Source organism: Capra hircus, chromosome 13 (genome assembly GCF_001704415.2).
Source record: "Capra hircus breed San Clemente chromosome 13, ASM170441v1, whole genome shotgun sequence".
Classification (NCBI taxonomy): domain Eukaryota; kingdom Metazoa; phylum Chordata; class Mammalia; order Artiodactyla; family Bovidae; genus Capra; species Capra hircus.
The window spans coordinates 39,220,843-39,239,350 of NC_030820.1; the positions used below are offsets into that span (position 1 = coordinate 39,220,843).

At 50.1% G+C, this 18,508-nt stretch overlaps 1 protein-coding gene across 1 annotated transcript in view; it reads left to right on the forward strand.

Moving 5' to 3' along the window:
* The window catches only part of CFAP61 (cilia and flagella associated protein 61), a 243,028-nt gene extending 231,869 nt beyond the window's left edge, over positions 1 to 11,159 (forward strand). Inside the window, exons 26-27 of the mRNA XM_018057258.1 lie at positions 6,244 to 6,334; positions 10,699 to 11,159. Of these exons, the coding sequence (XP_017912747.1) occupies positions 6,244 to 6,334; positions 10,699 to 10,899 (292 nt within the window). The 3' untranslated portion in view covers positions 10,900 to 11,159. The remainder of the gene's footprint in view (positions 1 to 6,243; positions 6,335 to 10,698) is intronic.

An 18,508-nucleotide genomic window follows, 5' to 3' on the forward strand; every position in this document is an offset into this window, starting at 1 on the left:
AGAAGGAGAATATCTGTCCCCACCCTGAGTCTAAGGTGCTGTCCACACAGGAAAGGGACAGCACCTTAGAGAATATCAGGAGATGTTCCATGAGAACGTCACACTCCTGGGAAGGCCTGTGGGCCCCCCCGACCCCCCAGGAGAAAAGGTAACACTTAAGCGAGTTTCTGGCTCAAATAAACTTCTGGATGTGAGTGAGTAGCAGCTGGGAACCCTCTTATCAGATCCCAAAGCAAAAATTGACTATTATCATACTAAGATAAAATTAGAATGCTTTTCATTTGAAAAAAAGGGGGGGGGAGGGATCTTGGAGAGAGAAGTGTATTTCTTCTCTGCCCGCTCCCTCCTTTTCGCAGCGGTATGTAGTTGGGCATTTCCAGGTGGGCCTTGCTCTTCTGCAGCTCTCCTTCCCTACTACTGATGAAGGGCCCTGGCCTTGGGGCTGAGTCCGCTGAGTCCGTCTTTTCCCCTTGCCAGTGGCCGGGCTGGTTACCAGGTTCCCACCCCGTTGATGTGACTGTGTCGATCCATAAGGTTGAATGACCAGATGAGGTTGAGCTCTGGAGAAGTCTGATCAATTCCTTAATGATTGGACCACATCGACCAGAATGGTTAATTCAGTTCCACGGGCTGACCTTTTCTGGGCCTTCTGGGAAAAAGTGGATCATTTGCAAAAGCGATGGAGAATTTAAGTCTCCCTGCAATAAACCAGGACAACCGTTTGCAAAGTGAACAGAGACTGTCATGTGCTCTGTTTGGGCCCTGGAGAATTTGTGTAAGGTTTTTTGCACAGATGCTTGAAAATGCATTTAGTGATGTGGGAACCCCAATCTGCAAAGCCAATTAGAAGCCGTGGTATAGCCCTGCTCTTGCCCAGCAGGGTCTCCTGAAGACTTTGAGGCCACCAACCATGAAGGTGACTCAGTAGTCCTGTTAGTCTTCCCTTTTTGATTGTAAATTGGGAAAGAAGTTGCTATATTTTATTTCTTTGAACTTTAAAAATTGTTTCTTTTATTTGGTTGCACCGAGTCTTAGCTGTGGCATGCGAGATGGTTAACTTGTGGCATATGGCATCTGGTTCCCTGACCAGCGATCAAACCTGGGCCCTCTGCATTGGGAGCTTGGAGTCTTAGCCAATGGACCATCAGGGAAGTCCCTCTATTTTTTAAAAATTCACATTGTTCTTGGAAGTATACATTTCCCCAAAGCCTAGCACTAATGCCAATCATCCATAGCTCTTGGGGTCATTAATGCAGACAGCACCCCTACTCCAGCCAGCCTTGGCAAGGATTCCAGAAGCCCCTCCCCTTTCTACAGAGAAGGAAAGAAACTGAAGCACAAAAGTCATTCAGTTGGGGAGGAAAACTAGATTTACAAGTTCATAAAATAAAACTTCTTTCTAACATCCTGATATCAAAAGGAGATGATCTTCGTTTGACTCAATGTCCTCATCCTTTGAGGTTAAATTCAAAGTTTTTCTGATTTTTAAAGCGAAGGCTGCTGCCATATTTCTAGGCTGGTTTTGAGGACTCCACGGGGGTCTGTGCCTCTCTAAACGCCCGCTCTCACCCACCCTAAACGGGGTCACTGCACTAAGTGCTGAAGCGCTCCGCGGAGGGGGTGAGGGGAGAAGCAGTCCCAGGTGTCCTCACCCGCTTCTTCAGTGCCCCCGAGGGCCAGCCTGTGCTGGACACCATTGGGGCACGCTGCCCACCTTGCATTAGAGGTCAAGACACACCCTGGGGCACTTTCCTGCAACGTCAGGAGTGCTCCGTGCACTGAAGTGGGTGGAAACCTCAGTCCCTGAGTCAGCTCCACAGAGGAGCTGTATGTGGACTTGAGCGTGGATGGCACCGGAGGAGGTGAAGACGTGGATATGGGTCCTCGGGGCTGCCCACAGGCAGGAGGGCCAAGGTGTCTTGAAGGAGCCTGAGACCCTCCCCGCAGGGAGAAGACAGCAGACAGAGCAGTGGGCAGTGTGAGCTCAGCTTTGAAGCTGGGAGAAATCTGAACTGGATGCGGCCTCCCAGGAGGTGCCCTGACTCTGCCACCTCCGGTCAGCACCCCCGAGCCCACAGCTGCAGCCCCCACCTCGGGTGAAGGGAGGATGCCTAGGAGCCCCACAGCCCGCAGTTGGTTGGGAAAGGCAGTGGGTTGTGGCTTTTCCAGAACTCTAGTTCCCCTGTGACTGTCACGGGTGCCGCCTGCCACGACAGTTAAGACTACATGCCCACACGCTCCGTGGTGACGCCCAGCTCCCTGGCGTGGGTGCTAGCACTTTGTCACCTCCTTGAAAGTGGCACCACTGAAGCTGCAGTCAAACTGAGAAGGAGCTGTCGATGACAGCTGGTTGGTTTAGTTTAAACTAGACGAACCCTGGGAACACGGGCAGCCAACAGCTGGTTGCAGAGATTATCACCTTCTGGACAAGATCCTCAAGTGCTTGACCCCAGGAGGCAGTGGTACGAAACTGAAAGGACAGCAACTCCGGTCTCCTGAGTCTGCAAACCGCTGGAGGTGCTGTCAGGAGCATAGCGGTTGTTGAATTGCCAGGTCCCACTGCTGCTGGAGGCCATCTGAGGGGCTGTGAGCTCTAAAGCAGCAGCAGGAAACCTGCAGGAATCTCAGCTTCCTCTTCCACCCCGAGTCTCCATGCAGACCAGCTTGATCCCTTTCAGAGGGTTAAGGCTCCCTAGGCCTCTGTGCTCAGCCTCACGGATGGAAGTGATGGAGACCTGGGCATTAGATGACGGGCCTCCGGGTGAGGTGGAGGGCTGCATTCATTCTAAGAGAAGTGGGTTTCCCCAGAGTCCACTCTTGGAAGCAAATGACAAAGGGTCCAAGAGGTAACACAGAGGCTGGGGGGGTGAGGGTGCTGAGTGGGGATGCACCCGAGCGGCACCTGGGCAGTTGAAATAGAGCTGTGCTGACACCAGGAAGGTAGCCTCTCCAGTACTCTTGCCTGGAAAATCCCATGGACGGAGGACGGAGGAGCCTGGAAGGCTGCAGTCCATGGGGTCGCTGAGGGTTGGACACGACTGAGCAACTTCACTTTCACTTTTCACTTTCATGCATTGGAGAAGGAAATGGCAACCCACTCCAGTGTTCTTGCCTGGAGAATCCCAGGGATGGGGGAGCCTGATGGGCTGCCGTCTATGGGGTCGCACAGAGTCGGACACGACTGAAGCAACTTAGCAGCAGTAGCAGCAGCAGACACCAGGAAGGTAGCTTCTTCTGTGCAGCAGAAAGCTGTGGCTGCAAACCCCGAAACCAAGTGGCTAGGAACTCTGATGCTACCATGGAAACGCATACGGGGTGAGGAGGTGGCATCTCAGCTATGCGGGAAGGGTGGTAACAAACTTAAAAGCACCCATTCGATTCTAACCCAGGCATTTTAGGGGCTTCCCTGATGGCTCAGTGGTAAAGAACCCACCTGCCAATGCAGGAGATATAAGAGACCTGGGTTCGATCCCTGGGTCAGGAAGATCCCCTGGAGGTGAGCATGGCGACCCACTCCAGTATTCTTGCCTGGAGAACCTCATGGACAGAGGAGCTGGTGGGTTACAGTCCAAGGGGGTCACAGAGTCAGACACAACTGAAATGACTTAGCACACACGCATAGTAGTTTTGAGATTTGTGAGTTTACGATTCCCTGAAGCTTTTCTAGAAGCTGCTGAGATCTAAGAGGGAGGGACCATCCTGGCAAAGCTGTGCTTGAGTGTACGCACTTGGGCATCACTGATGCTTTGGTCCATGAAGCAACCGTCCGAGATGTGTCAAAGCATCACCCAGCTGAGCTGATACCTACCCAGGTGGCCAGCTCCACATCAGTGCCTTTGCTCCAGAAATCAGACAGGTGTTGGATGTCAGCCTGAGTTTGTGGGGGCCCAGAACTCCAGGCGAACCTCGATTGACTCCATTCATTCAGGATTCAGAGGCCTTGAATCAGTCACAGCACTGAGCAGGTTTGCATGAGCGCCCTCTGGAACCCCTGGCCCTCCCTTTGCACCCCAGGGCTCAGGCTGACTGCCCTTTGAGCCTGGGCTCACCCACAGCTCTCCCCCTGTCCCTGTGAGGCTTGCTTTGCACGACTGCCCATCTTGGGACACTTTGCAGAGTTTTGCCACCTACTTATTGAGTAGAACTTTATATTAATGAAAGACTCATGAGGGCTAGGCAGTGTGGAGTGTATAACATGCTGTGTGCAATTTGCACTTGCGTGCCAAGTTGCTTCAGTCGTGTCGGAATCTATGCGACCAGCTTGCCAGGCTCTTCTGTCCGTGGGATTCTCAGCAAGAGTACTGCAGTGGGTTGCTGTGCTGTCCTCCAGTGATCTTCCTGACTCAGGGATCAAACCTGTGTCTCTTACGTCTAACCTGCATTGGCAGGTGGGTTCTTAACCACTAGGGCTGCATTCATTGTTCCTTCCTTAGTTCCGTGAACATCTGTGAGACGCCTGTTGCACACGGGTACTGAGCTAGACGGCTGTGGATCAATTACATAGCACAGCTGAGTGGACCCCTGCCTCCAGGAGCATCCTTCCCGCCCATCACCTTCCTGAGCTCAGCTCCTGCCCCCATCCCACTCTGCTTAGCTCCACCCACCTCCTTGAGGCCTGGGCACACGCCTGCCTCCTGGTCTTTGCACCTGCTGTTCCTGGAAGCTTCTTTCCCCTGAGTCCCAGGTGGCTCATTCCCTGTCCCTCGGGCTTGCTGGCTAAGTCACTGTCTTAGGAGCGAGCCTTGCTCTGATGTCTCCCACCCTCACTTGATTTATGTATCCTCCTAAGCAGTTTTCCCTTGCATGTTGAACATGGACCTATTTATCGGTTGGATATAAGCTCCTCAGTAGCAGGGATGTTTGTCTGTGTTGGTCCCTGCTGTTTCCCGAGTACCCAGAACAGTGCTGGGCACAGAATGGGCATGGAGTCAATATTAGTGGAATTCATAGTTGGATGAATATATGACCTGAACCACAAAGTAGGTGGGTTAGCATGAAATTAGGTCATATTCTGGACAAGCAAACAGGTGATAGGTCCCAAGCAGTGTAGCTGAGAGCCAGGCTGGTCCTACACGGGCTTGACACTGCCCTGGTCCTTTAGTGCTGTGGTGTCCCTGGGCTCATTGTGTCCTTCCCAAGAATTAATGTCCTTCCCAAGTTGCAGATAACAGGGACTTCCCTGGTGGTTCCGTGGTTTAAAATCCGCCTTGCAATGTAGGGGGTGCGGGTGTGATCCATGGTTGGGGAACGAAGATTCCACATGCTGCAGGGCAAACTCACCTAGAGAGTAAGAGTCCACGGGCTGCAGTGAAAGATCCCACATGACGCAACACAGCTCTCCCACGCAGCAGCCAAGTCCAGATGCAGCCAAATAAACATTTTTTTTTTAATATCAGAAAGTGCTCATCTGCATGTGGGCACCAGTTTCACTTCCCCTGGGCACACACCTGATGTCCACTAACTGTCCCAGGAATGCCAGGGGAGCCCAGGTCACCCCAGTGGGCCTGCCCGACCCTGAAGACGTTTCCTATTCTGAGACACTGAGCATGAAGAGGAAGTAAGAGTTCAAATACCAGTAGAGGTTCTTGGTTCTCCCAAAGAATGCGGCAAACCTGCGACAATCCCCTGTGAATAAAGGATGGCCATGCTGACCCCCACACAAGAAAGCATTTGTTCAGATAGTTTTTCAGGGCCAAGTTAGCAAAGAGGGCCGCCAGGAGAACCACTCTCAGAAGAGAGATTCAATTAGGCGTCTGTGCAGTTGCACGAAGGCCGTGTCGCAACACCGAGGTGGCCTGTTTTTCTGGTCATTATTAATCCAGAAACCGTAATGATGAACAACATTCGTGTTATTGTCTCTCCAAATCTAATTTGTTTATGCAGCAGTTCAGTTAATCCTGCAATCTGTTTTTCTCAAACGGGGGCAGATAATAGAGACACCGTTCTTTACAAGTCTTCAGGCTTTTAAATTCTGATAAAATCAGGATTCTTCACTGGGTCTTGCCCTGGCTCCGAACTAAACCACTTTAAATGTAATTATGGAAGCCGGCCTTACATCAGGGACATCCATTTACAAAATTGATTGGCCATGCTGTTCTGCGAGGCATTTCGTGAGCAAACAATTACAAAAGAGCCAGAACTGTAATTTATAAAGGCAAAAAAAAAAAAAAAAAGCAGGTAAATACTTTGTTAGTGGTAATGAGAGGGTTTCCAACTAACTGAACCTTTTTCTTCCCTCGTCAGCTACTTCACGGAGCCGTGGTGCATGGCCCTCTTTCACGATCGTTTTATTGATCTCCGGAAAGCGTTACACCAAATCTTATCCTCCAAGGAGGTAAGCGTGATTAATGGATATGTGAGTTATTCCTTGCAAATTAGGAGTTACAAGCTGTTGATCATTTAGACTTTTCCCTACATTCTCACGTTATGGTTTCACTTTGAAAACCAACTGTCCTTCACTTAAACAAACTGTGGAGTCGGTAAACATAGATGGTGATATATTTCAGGGCAAGTGGGTTATTCGAATCTCTGACGCGAGGCAGGTTTCTTTTCCTCTTTTACAAGTACCTGTACTTTCATTCCCAGCTGACAGTGAGGGCTGAAAGCAGGTGGTAGGCTGTACCGCCTGGTCCCCGAGCATGAAGTCTGCGTTCGTATGGTTTCTGTGCACATCTGCCAGCTGACTGTTAACCATTTGTGTGCACATGTTGTTCTAAAGGTGTCAAGGGAAATCAACAGGTGTCCAGATGCACGCCTCTTGTGTTTTATGTACTTACTTAGTTTTTTGCAAATGTTGGTGTCTTTTTTTTAAATTCACTTTGGCCATGTTGTGTGGCATATGGGATCTTAGTTCCCCCACCAGGGATCGAACCCATGTGCTCTGCAGTGGAAGCAGAGAATCTTAACCACTAGAGAGTCAGGGAAGTCCCTAAACACGCTCCTTTTAAAACTGAAACTTCTTTCTCCAAGCAATTCGTGATTAGCTGCAAGTGAGGCTGCGTACTGCACAGACTCTGTACTTGGCAAGAAATTTGACTCTGCCATGTAAATAGTAAAATATTTATGAAACTTTATTTTTTTTTCAACACCTGTAGTCCTTACCAGAGTTGTGGGGAATTTACATGTGCGGTCAAGTATCCATTCTAGATGCTTCGTTGGTTTACTCAGACAAGGGCTGGGGCTTGGCTGAGTGGTCTGACTGTCTAAAGAGCAGGTCCTCTGTCTCTGTGTCACCTCCTCTTGGGTCCCCAGGGTGTAGGCTGCCAACGCAGGAGACGGTAGTTCTATCCCTGGGTCAGGAAGACTCCCTCGAGAAGGAAATGGCAACCCACTCCACTATTTTTGCCTGGAAAATCCCATGGACAGAGGAGCCTGGCGGGCTACAGTCCATAGGGTCGCAAAAGAGTCGGACATGACTTAGCGACTAAACAACAAAAACCAAAATGAGAAAAGAATCTGAAAAAGAATATCTATATATCTATATATCAAACTGATTCACTTTGCTGTACACCTGAAACTAACACAGCCTTATAAATCAACTATACTCCAATATAAAGTAAAAAATTTAAACACCAAAGTGCCAAGTTTAAAAGTTTAAAAAGTGTTAAGACAGGACTACTATGCAAAGCGACCTACAGATTGTGTACAAGCCTATAAAAATCCCCATTTCTTTTTTTTAGAAATGGAAAGGCCAATCCTAAAGTTCATATGGAAATGCAAAAGACTCAAAATTAAATTTGAGAAACTTTAAAAAAGTTGATGGACACACACTTTGCAATTTCAAAACTTAATACAAATCAGTGGTAACCAAGATAGTATGGTACTTATATAAGAACAGACATAGAGATCAACGGAGTAAAATTAAGGGCCAAAGTAAACCCAATGTTAACATCCTTAATCATTAGGGAAATGCAAAAACCAGGGTCACAATGAGGTATCACTTCACATCTACTAGGATGGCTACAATTTAAATAAAAAGAGGAAATAATGAGTGTTGGCAAGGATGTGGCAAAATTGAAACTCTCACACATCGATAGTGGGAATGTAAAAATACTATGCAATTGCTATGAAGAAATGGTTTGATGGCTCCTAAAAACTTATAAACAGAATGACTGTATGTCCTAGCCACTGCACTCCTAGGTATATACCCCCAAAGAACTGAAAATCAGTATTCAAACAAATGCTTGTATATGAATGTTCATGGCATCACTATTCAGATTTACAAGACAGAAGGAAGAACACAAATGTCCATCACGGGACCTGTGGATAAACACACGTGGTCTCTGCGTATGATGGAATGTAATCTGCCATAAAAGAAATGAAGTGCTGATACATTCTAACAAGTGGATAAACCTCAAAACACTGAGTTAACTGAAAGGAGCCAGGCACACGAGATCATGTGTTGCCTGGGGGGCACTGTGAGGTGAGCTGCTCACAGATGAACATGTTGGGGGGGTGGCTAGTCACCCTGAGAAAGGGCACACAGGAGAGGCAAATGCACAAAAAATGAGTTTACAACCTAGAGCAGTATTTGTCTTCCATAAACTTGAGAGTTCTACTTTGTGACTTTACACCATTACCCCAATGTTGGGCTTCCCTGGTAGCTCAGTTGGTAAAGAGTCCACTTGCAATTCAGGAGACCCTGGTTCGATTCCTGGGTTGGGAAGATGCCCTGGAGAAGGGAAAGGCTACCCACTCCAGTATTCTGGCCTGGAGAATTCCATGGACTGTATAGTCCTTGGGGTCTCAAATAGTCGGACACGACTGAGCAACTTTACTTGACTTCACTTTTTCACCCCAAAGTTAGAATAGCATCCTACAGCATGAGCCCCAGGTCTCCTCTAATTTTTGTGTATTCGTTATATTTGATATCTGGAAAATTAAGGAAAAAAGAGCCAACCTCAGCTCTTCGTGCTCCGGCACTCAAATGTCTCGGCACCTCTAATATTTACTTCTGGGCATCACTTGCCATTCTTTCTCTCTCCCATCTTTGTTGATCTGATTTGGGGTCCTGGCCTCCCACAGACAGTTCTTCCAAGTGATATGTGTATAATCCCCACACCTGGCAGTGTCTCACTTATATAACTAAGTGATGAGTACTGCATGTCTCCATATAGTTTGAATCTATTTTTCTACCTATAAGTTCTTACTATTGATAAATTAATGATCCAATAGAACTCTGCAAGTTACCCACTTTTTTTGCTGTTAAAAATAAAAAAGAATTATTGGAAGGTCAAATAAACACATCATCAAAGCCCATCTTCCTTTAGGGTAATTTGCAATTCCTGGAGTATTCAGAAAGCACACAGCTCAAATCTCAGCAAAGTGCTTTTTCTTTTGGCTTTACTGCCCATACAGTATGTGGGATCTTAGACCCCCACCAGGGATCGAACCCATGCCCCCTGCATTGGAAGCCCTGAGTCTTAACCACTGAATTGCCAGAGAAGTCCCTTTTAAAGTTATTTTTATTTTATGAATGAAGTGCTTTATTCAACAATCCTCCTATAGATGGGCAGATAGGTGATGAAGCAAGTATGGTAACCATAGAAACCAGATAGTGTGTATCCGAGTGCCAAGTTCATCACTCTGTCAACTTGCCTCTACGTCTGAATCCTTTTATAATAAAATGTTGGGGAAATCTCTACTATGTTATAAATATGCACAGTGTGTGATTCTCAACTGCAAATAACTTTATTCTCTCTGAGCCCCACACCTTTAAAGATAGCAATAAAATTTGCCTTTACTAAGAATTTAGTATAGGTTTAAAAAAATCCCATGGCTTGGGGACTGTAAAGTAAACCATCTAGGAGTTTTCAACTAAAAATGTTTAATCACCACCTTTCTTATTTTTAAAACAAGCCTGATCTACAGATTATTTTTATCTGGAAATTAACAGCTTAAAATTACTATGCTTGCTGAACTCTAAGACATTATGGTATGAGAACTAAGCCAGTCACAAAAAGAGAACTAGTGTTTGATTCCATTTACATGAAATGTCTAAAGTCAAATCATAGAGAAAGCAGAAGGGTGGGGACCTCCTTGGTGGTCCAGTGGCTAAGACTCTGTGTTCACAATATAGGGGGCTTGGGTTTGATCCCTGGTCAGGGATCTAGATCCCACATGCTGCAGCTAAGAGTTTGCATGCCTCAACAAAAGACCCTGGGATGGGCAGTAAATGGTTAGGACTGACAACTTGGGAGAATGAGAAGGGAATGGCGACCCACTCTGGTAAGGGAGAGCTAACTTAATTATTCTAGGGCTTCCCAGGTAGCGCTAGTGGTTAAAAAAAAAAAAAAAAAAGCCAATGCAGGAGCTATAAGAGACGCGGGTTCAATCCCTAGCTGGGGAATATCCCCTGGAGGAGAGCATGGCAACCCACTCCAGTATTCTTGCCTGGAAAATCCCATGGACAGAGGAGCCTGGAGGGCTTCAGTCCATGGGATCACACAGAGTCCGACACGACTGAAGCCACTTCACTCGCACATACCACGCCGAGATGGACGGTGCTGATGGCTGCATGACCACATGAAGGTCCTTTTTACCTCTGAGTCGGACACTTAAAAATAAAGTGGTAAATTTTATGCTGTGTGTGTTTGGCCACAGTTTAATTATTTTTTTTAACCTAAAAAAAAAAAAAACCAATATTGTGGCACTCAGCCCAAGTAATATCAGTATCTGCCACCTCACTGTATTTTCCAGGACGAAAACCTTCCTTCTATGGAAGAGTTAGCCCGTCAGATCGAAGATGAGGAAATCAACCTCCCAGAGAAGCCCAGGAATTACCTCAAAAGAGTTTTCCAGGAAACCATCTACAGGCCTCTGGTGGAGAAGAGCATCCTTGACTACCTGCACTACAATCATTACCACCTACCCATGTACGCGTGGCCGGGCATCATTTAGCTGCGGCCACCGCCTCCACGTGATCGTTTCCACGCGTGTCGTTTCGGGAAGTGCTCCATAGAAGCGGGAAACCTGGCTGGACCGCCGGGCACCGTCCTTTTCTGCGGCCACCAGATGCCTGTAGTTTCCTATCGTCCCAGTAGGTGGCGCACGGCGGTGCGACTCGATTCTGGGGCACGGAGAAGCTTTACCCACACCAGGCGTGTTCCTGGCCAGAATAACCCAGTTTAGCAATAAAATGAGACCGTTAGTATGCAAAACTTGTTTATTTATTTTTTTTAAAAAAAAACCTTGGGCATGTTTCTGTTTGATTTCCTGAAAAGCCCTGCTGCCAATGCTGTTAGTCCTTTACATGTTTACCTGGTCACGTGGATGATAAAAGAAAATCCTATACCCAGGATGGAAAATTAGGAATACAGACGCAGAGAAATTATCTCTATAATCCAACATCAGAACTGGTTGCATAGACAAGTTTACAGGGAGTTTTGAAACCAGGGGCCTGCTCTCATGACCAGTATATTACATTTCTACTTCCTGTTGCAGATTAGGCGCATAAATGCACCCAAAAAACTGGCAGATCAACCCAGGTTCTCGCACACGTTTTAGATTAAAAAACAGTAGTGGGAAGTTAATCTGGGTCACTCCCTTTGACTCTCAGTGCTGTTGCTTGGCACTGGGGCCCTCTGGTACCCGTTACCTGTAATGTGGGTCAGTAGCCCACTTTCTCGTAAATAAAGCACATTAAATGCCTTCCAGAAAACACATGGATTCAGGAACAACAGGTAAGACATTTTGTTTATTTGGATATCTTCTAAGCAGATAGTATGACATCATTTGTGTCTGAATTTTTGGCCAGCAGAGGTTAAAACTGGCTTTCAGTTTTCATTCTTTTTTTTTTTTTTTTTGTATTTATGTTAACATTTAGCAAAAGTTGGAGCAATTGTAATGACTACACAGCTACTTGGAGGGCACAGCTACTTGGAGGGTAAGTCATTACAGAATTATCCCCCATTAATAAACTGCTGCTAAGTCGCTTCAGTTGTGTCCGACTCTGTGCAACCCCATAGACGGCAGCCCACCAGGCTTCCCCGTCCCTGGGATTTTCCAGGCAAGAACACTGAAGTGGGTTGCCACCCCATCATGGACTGCAGCCTACCAAGCTCCTCCGTCCATGGGAGTTTCCAGACAAGAGTACTGGAGTGGGGTGCCAATGCCTTTTCCGATTAATAAACCAGTACCTCTCAAAAAATAAAATGGTTCTGGAACACCAGACTCTGATTTTTCTAAAGCAGGCAAAAGCAAGCAACAAACTCCATTAATTCCTGCACAAATATGTTTTACACAAGGGCAGGGGTCGTTCAGGGGAGGGGTCCCAGTGCCCACCATATGGTGTAAACTGTGCTATTCATATGGGGAACAGTTAATACTAGTCCCCTCTTCAAACTACAAGCCCAACACACATGGAACCATGTTTCAGGGCCTGTGAATGAGTTAGCTCAAGAAACTCTTTCTTTCCCCCCTTTCCCCTTCCTCTGAGAGGTCCTGGATCAAAGTCATCAGCAAATTGGAGTGAGTTTCTGTGACAGGCCCTGGGACCTTGGGTGGAGATGAACACAACAACAGAGGATAACTGGTGATGATTTCTGTGACCAAGTACTACCATTAAAAAGCTTCTAGTCACACAAAAGTGACCCTATATGACAGTGGCAACCTTAATGTCAAACCATGCATAATTTGATGGTTAAGTTTTTCTCTGCTGCCTTTTAAAATCTTGGGCCCCTATAAATATCATGGCAGGTCTGAAAATGAATATAATTTAGTCTACAAAGTGTATGGGATGACGTTACTAATCACTGTCCTATATTCAGAAAGTAATTTCCTGAATCGAGGTAGGAATTTTAGCATATGTGTGCAGACAAGCATTTTACGACTAAGGAACAGCTTGTTTAAGAATAGGAGATGAACCCAAGACTTGTTGATCATAACTTGAAACTGGCTGTTTTAAGGATTTCAAGAGAATAAAGATATTTATTCTTAAATGACGATAAATCCTAGCAAAGGAAAGGGTTCCAGACACACCAAGTATTTGGACTTCTCTAAATCTTTAGAATTCTCTAAATCTAAATCTAACCCTGGCAGAGCTTCCATAGAGATTGAATCCGAGAAGTCCCCATACAGTTCAGCTTGTGCTGCTTAGCAGGGAGTCTTGAGCTCTAAGCCTACCCAATCTCGTAATTCTAGTTTTAGACAAAGAATATGGACAAGAAAGCAACAAAGTTGCATTTCCTACGTTGTATTCTCCCCATATCGCAAGGAACAACCATGCCTCACAATGCCTTTAATAATTTCCTGACACGTGTCAGTTTCTACTAGGTCGCGGCCACCTCCTTCCCCAAAGTGGCTCCTGAGATGCTACCCAAATATCCCAAGGAGAAAGAAAAATAGAAGATGATGTGGGAGAGGAAAGGGAACCTTGTACGGAGGAGAAAATGTGAAGCCAGGCAATCAATATTTACCCTCAGAAGAAGGGTGTGTGTGTGTGTGTGTGTGTGTGTGTGTGTGTGTGTGTGTGCGCGCGCGCGCGCACGCACACGCGCGCCAGCACGGGTGCACCGGCTGAATGTTAGCCAAGGAGCAGGGCGAGGGCCTCGAAAGTCGCCCTGTGCGAGGAGCTGTTGATTGTTTTCTGGTTGAGAGAAGAGGTGATGATAAGGCTGGGATACAGTGCGCGCCGGCCGGGCAGAGCGGCAGCTGTATGCTAATACTCGCAGAAACCAGCCTCCGCGTCCCCCATTAAAGCAGGCGGCCAGGAGGCCACACATCACTGAACAAATAGGCTCTCTCTAGACAAATAAAATAACACACGTTGGCCTGTGGGGAGGGGTGGGGGGTGGAGAGCCAGAGGGGGTGAGGAGCGGGAGGAGAGGAAGGAAGGGGGAGAGAGGGGGGCGCAGAAGAGAGGGGTGGACGGAGAGAGAGGGGAGGGGAGACCGGGAGGGAGACCAGGAAGAGGAAAGAGAGGGACTGTCCGAGGGGGAGAGGGTCAGAGGTGGGCGAGACTCCACGGAGCAGAGAGACGGGTGGCGTGGGGTGGCGTGGGGGGGGGGCGGTGAAAGATTCGAGGAGAGGAGAGGTGGGACGGGCTGGGACGGGGTGGGCAGAGAAGGGCTGGGGAGAAAGAGAAGGGGCGGCAGGGAAGGAGAGGAGGAGAGGAGGAGGCCCAAGGAGAGCAGAGGAGGAACGCGGACCCCCAACCCAAGAGCCAAGCAGGGACAGGGGCCCCGAGGCCCAGACGGACGGCGCGCCCCTCCAGCTCCCAGGCGCCTGGCTGTCCCTCCGTCCCCACTCCTGGGCGGGCGAGGACAGGGAACTGTCGGAGTCGCCGGGCCTTTCTGGTCGGTTTTGCTGGAACTTTGTCGCCGCCTTATCCGAGTCAGGGAGCTGGGCTGCCCCTCATCGGGGAGGGTGTGGGGAGCAGCCCCTGCGCGCCCCGCACTCGCTGCCCTCCCAGCTCTCCCCGGGCCTCGTCCTCTCCGTCTGACTTTCCCACACTTCTGGGCGTCGCTGCGCCCGCCTTGGGTACCATCACCCTTCCAAGTCGCCCAGGCGGGGCCCGTCCGGCCCGCCGTCCCCCTCCCTCCCCCTCCCTCCCCCCCCCCCCTCCCTCCCCCTCCCGGCCGCGACAGTCCCACCCGAGGCGAAAACAAACAGCCCCCGAGGGCACTTCAAGGGAGCTTGCGGTGGCCCGACGGCACACTCGACAGGATGAAAGGGGCGGCCGACCACCACCCCGTGGGCCCCGGGCGAATAATGGGCGCGCGGCAGATTGCCGGGGGCACTTGAAACTCGAGGGGAGGGAACTGCCGGAGCGCGGTCCCTCCCCGAGCCCGGCGGACGGCACAGCCTCGCGGCTTCGCCCTCGTTCGCCCTCTTTCATGCGCTCTCCTTTTGTGTGGAATTATTTAAACGGGAGATCCGTGGCAGCTTTATGCTAATGTGCCGAACAAAGGCGACGGCCAGCGGGCGGGGGGCCCCCGGAAGGTGCCCGGAGGCCGGAGCGGGCTGGGCTGGGCGGCGGCGGGCTGCGCGTGGCTCTCGCGTGCCCCAGGGGCCCAACACGCCTGCCCCTCATTCCTGCAAATACAAAGAGTCTCCCGCTCGGGCCGGTGAGCGCGGCGCTTGGGGGTGCGCGGGTCCCTCCGGGACTTGACGGCTAGCTCAGCAGCGGGAACGCGCGATCCAGGTCGGGCCGCGGCTCGCGGACCTGGAGGGCCTCTGCGAATCCGGCAGAGGTGTCCGCAGCCGACCCGGGATGGCGCTGGGGGGCGCCGATCGCTTCCCTCTCGCGCCTCCGGGGCCTCCCCAAACACACCCCAGAGACAGACTTCCTTTCTGGCCTCTTAGGGGCTGCATGAACCCGGGAACATCCCAAGGGGCAATTCCTGGGCCGAAATTCCCCGCTTTAGCGCTTGGCTCCAAGCTTTGGGCTTCTAGCAACTCCCTGGGGCTAACTCCTGGTCACAGTGAACCCCAGTGCCTTCCCCGACGGCAACCTAGGGCTCCAGGACTGGAGAGTCGGAGCAGCAGTGGCCTCCAGCTCTGCAGCGGTCAGAGGAAGTACTCACCCCATCAAGGAGAGAGGCGAAGAGGCCTCCCGGTTTTTCCTCAGCACTGGCCAGGACCACACAGGAAGGGAGTCGCTTGGGACTTAGGAAGGACAGTACCCTGCCTGGGATCCCTCTTCTTGCCTTCCCCCGTGGAACTCCCCTGGAAGGGGCAGGTCAGTGCTCAGTGGGTCCCCAACCCAGCTCCACGCGGCCCCTATCCGGAATCGCAGTGCGCAGAGGCCCACCGCCTCAGCGCAGCGTGGTGGCGCTTTCCTCTTCCAAAAGGAAGGCAAATATCTCAACTCGCTGGCCACCTGCCCGCGGGCGCGCAGATTCCGAGAAACAAAATCACGCAGAAGAAGACAGAAACCCAAGACCGGGTGCGAGGTGCATGTCCTTGGACGGTGCTCGTGTGTGCCTTGAGCGAAACCTAGTTCTTTCCCAGCCCTGGGTTGTGAAATCAGTTTCTAATACTCGGACCTTTCAAGTTTACATTTGTTTTGACTGTACCTGTCTGAAAGCAGATTTCATTTTCTCTGGCAAGACTAGAAACCACAAATAAAGAAAAAGAAACGGATCCATTGAATCTCAGTATTTCAATAGTGTTCAATAGATTCTCTTAGCTTAATTCAGAGCCCTGTTGAATTCGCTGCATTCAGACAGGGGTTTTGTTTTGTTTTTGCACACACGCACACCCCCGCCCTCTTCACAATTATGGGTGTTGTTATTTTTTAAAGGATTCTCAAGGTGACTAACTCTCCCTGTTATCTGTTGAATGAAAAGAGTGTTACACATGCAAGACCAAATACCCGGCCATCAGTAGGGGATGCCGGCCGGCAGGGCCCCCGCCCTATTATTGGACAATCCAGATGGGATTCGTGATTAGAAAATAAAATTGGCCAGAGCTGTCCCGGAATCCCTTTCCCATTTCTAATTTCATCAGCAGTATTAATCAGCACTCAAAAGAGCAAAGAAATAACATCAGTTACTTTTAGACTGAAACACATATATTTTAAAAAATCATTTTAGAATTTCTAACTTTTTTCCAGGACTTTCATCGTAGTTAGCATTTTTTTAAATGAGGGTGAAAGCTTTCAAAATATATTGCATTATATTCTATTTTCAGTGTATAAGTTTTTTTTTTAATCACAGACACAAAATCACCAAATATTTTCCCGTTGATTAATCAACTTGATTAACCCCTTAACTAACTCTAACAACTGTCCCCATTACAACTTATTACTCATGTGGACTCAAAGAAAAAAAATCTTTCATTTCCACGCCAGGGTATTTTCAGAGGGAAAATCCAAAACAATTAAATACCTTCAGTGGAATCAAACGTAAGCAAAATTCAGCAAAATCTGAGTGTACAGAGCTTTGCAGAAAAGTGCCCATTTCCTTTTCTTTCAATAAAGTGACATTTTCTTCACAACATATGACATTTTCTGTGGCTTGGCAATTTGTTCCCTAGTGATGGGCGATCAGGGCCACTACCCAGTCTTGGGGTTCTGACCCCTCCACTCCCGGAGATTCTGCTTTTGTGTTTCCTTGGGGCTGGGTTAGGGCTGGGGCTGGGAAGAGCTTGGAAGAACGGCGTGGTAGGGGTGGGGGGAAGATTTTCACTGTTGTTTTTTCCTGGTGGCTCGGTTGGAAGGGTGGGGGCGGTGGGGGGGGGCGGTGGGGGGCGGAGGCGGTCGGTCCTCTCCGAGGCTACAGCCTGCCTCAGAGGACAGATTGCCCCCCTCTCCCCCCCCCCCCACCCCCGGCCGGCAGCACGCGCCTCTTTTGAGTCCAGATTGGCCGAGACCCGCGCTCAATAGCGGGAGGTTAATTTCCTTCACAAAGGTGAAGGGGGCACGGCTCCGGGGGGCCCCGCGCCCAGACAGGCGGCCCCTTTATTCCGCTGCGCCTTGATTGGAGCCCTTGATTTAGCATCTGATGTCAACCAGCAGACAAAATGCCCGCTCCGAATGAAAATGCATGAGGCCGCGCAAGAAGAGCGGAAACCAACTTCACTAGGGTGCACGCGGCTGGCAGCGCGTTTCGGGCTTTGGCCAACGCCACTTCGAATCGACCCAGCCCTGGGCGACGCGAAGGTTCCCAGTGGCTTGGACCGGACCGTTCCAACGATGCCAGTCCCGGAGCTTCCGGGAACTTAATAACAAAAAAAGTTCAGAAATTCAAGGTTTTTTTTGGAACCCAGACTGCTGTTTCCCCCATCCAACGCTGTGTCTGCAGGCGACTGAAGAAGTGCAGCGCCAACTGTTTCTCAAACTCGAGAGAAACCTTCCTGAGACCCTTGGGCGCGGTGGCTGCGGACATCGCCCTCGGCTGCAGCTAGCGGGCCAGACCCTCCACCCAAACTTGAAACTCCAGGGTCCCGTTTCCGCTTAAATCCTGGGTCCCCGCGGCCCATCAGTCCCAGGCCCGGGCGGGGTTCTGGGCGACTCCTGCTTGGCAGTTATTTTTGATTCCCGATTATTTCCCAATACCAGGAGGAGTTCCAGCGCCTCCCCCAACCCCTCTCCCGCCCCAGCAGCCGCGCTCGGATCTCCCCCGCCCCTGCCCACCGCCGCCCCTACCCCGCCGCCCCTACCCAATCAGCGCGCACAACTTCCCCCTCCGCTCCGGCTCGCGGATTGAACCCTCCTGACATATTTGGGGCCATTCTTCTCCTTTGTTGCTATTTTGCTCGCGACCCGCGGGTAATCCCCGCGCGGGAGGAGGGGGGGCGAGCATTGTCGTGCTGATGGACGGGCCCATTTGGCGGCTCCGAGCCCCCCGGAGGAGAGACACAAAGCCCAGGCACGTGCGCCTCCGCATAGAGGAGCAGCAGACCGTGAAGGGAGGCGGGGCCGGGCGTGTGCCGGGGCCGGGCGGGGCGGCGGCGCCGGGCGGGGCGGCCGAGAGGCGCGCGCTGGGGCCTTGCGCCCTCAGGTACATCTGCCGCACCTACCGGGCGACCCCCGAGTCCCGGGCCCCTTTTGGCCGCCGCGTCGCCC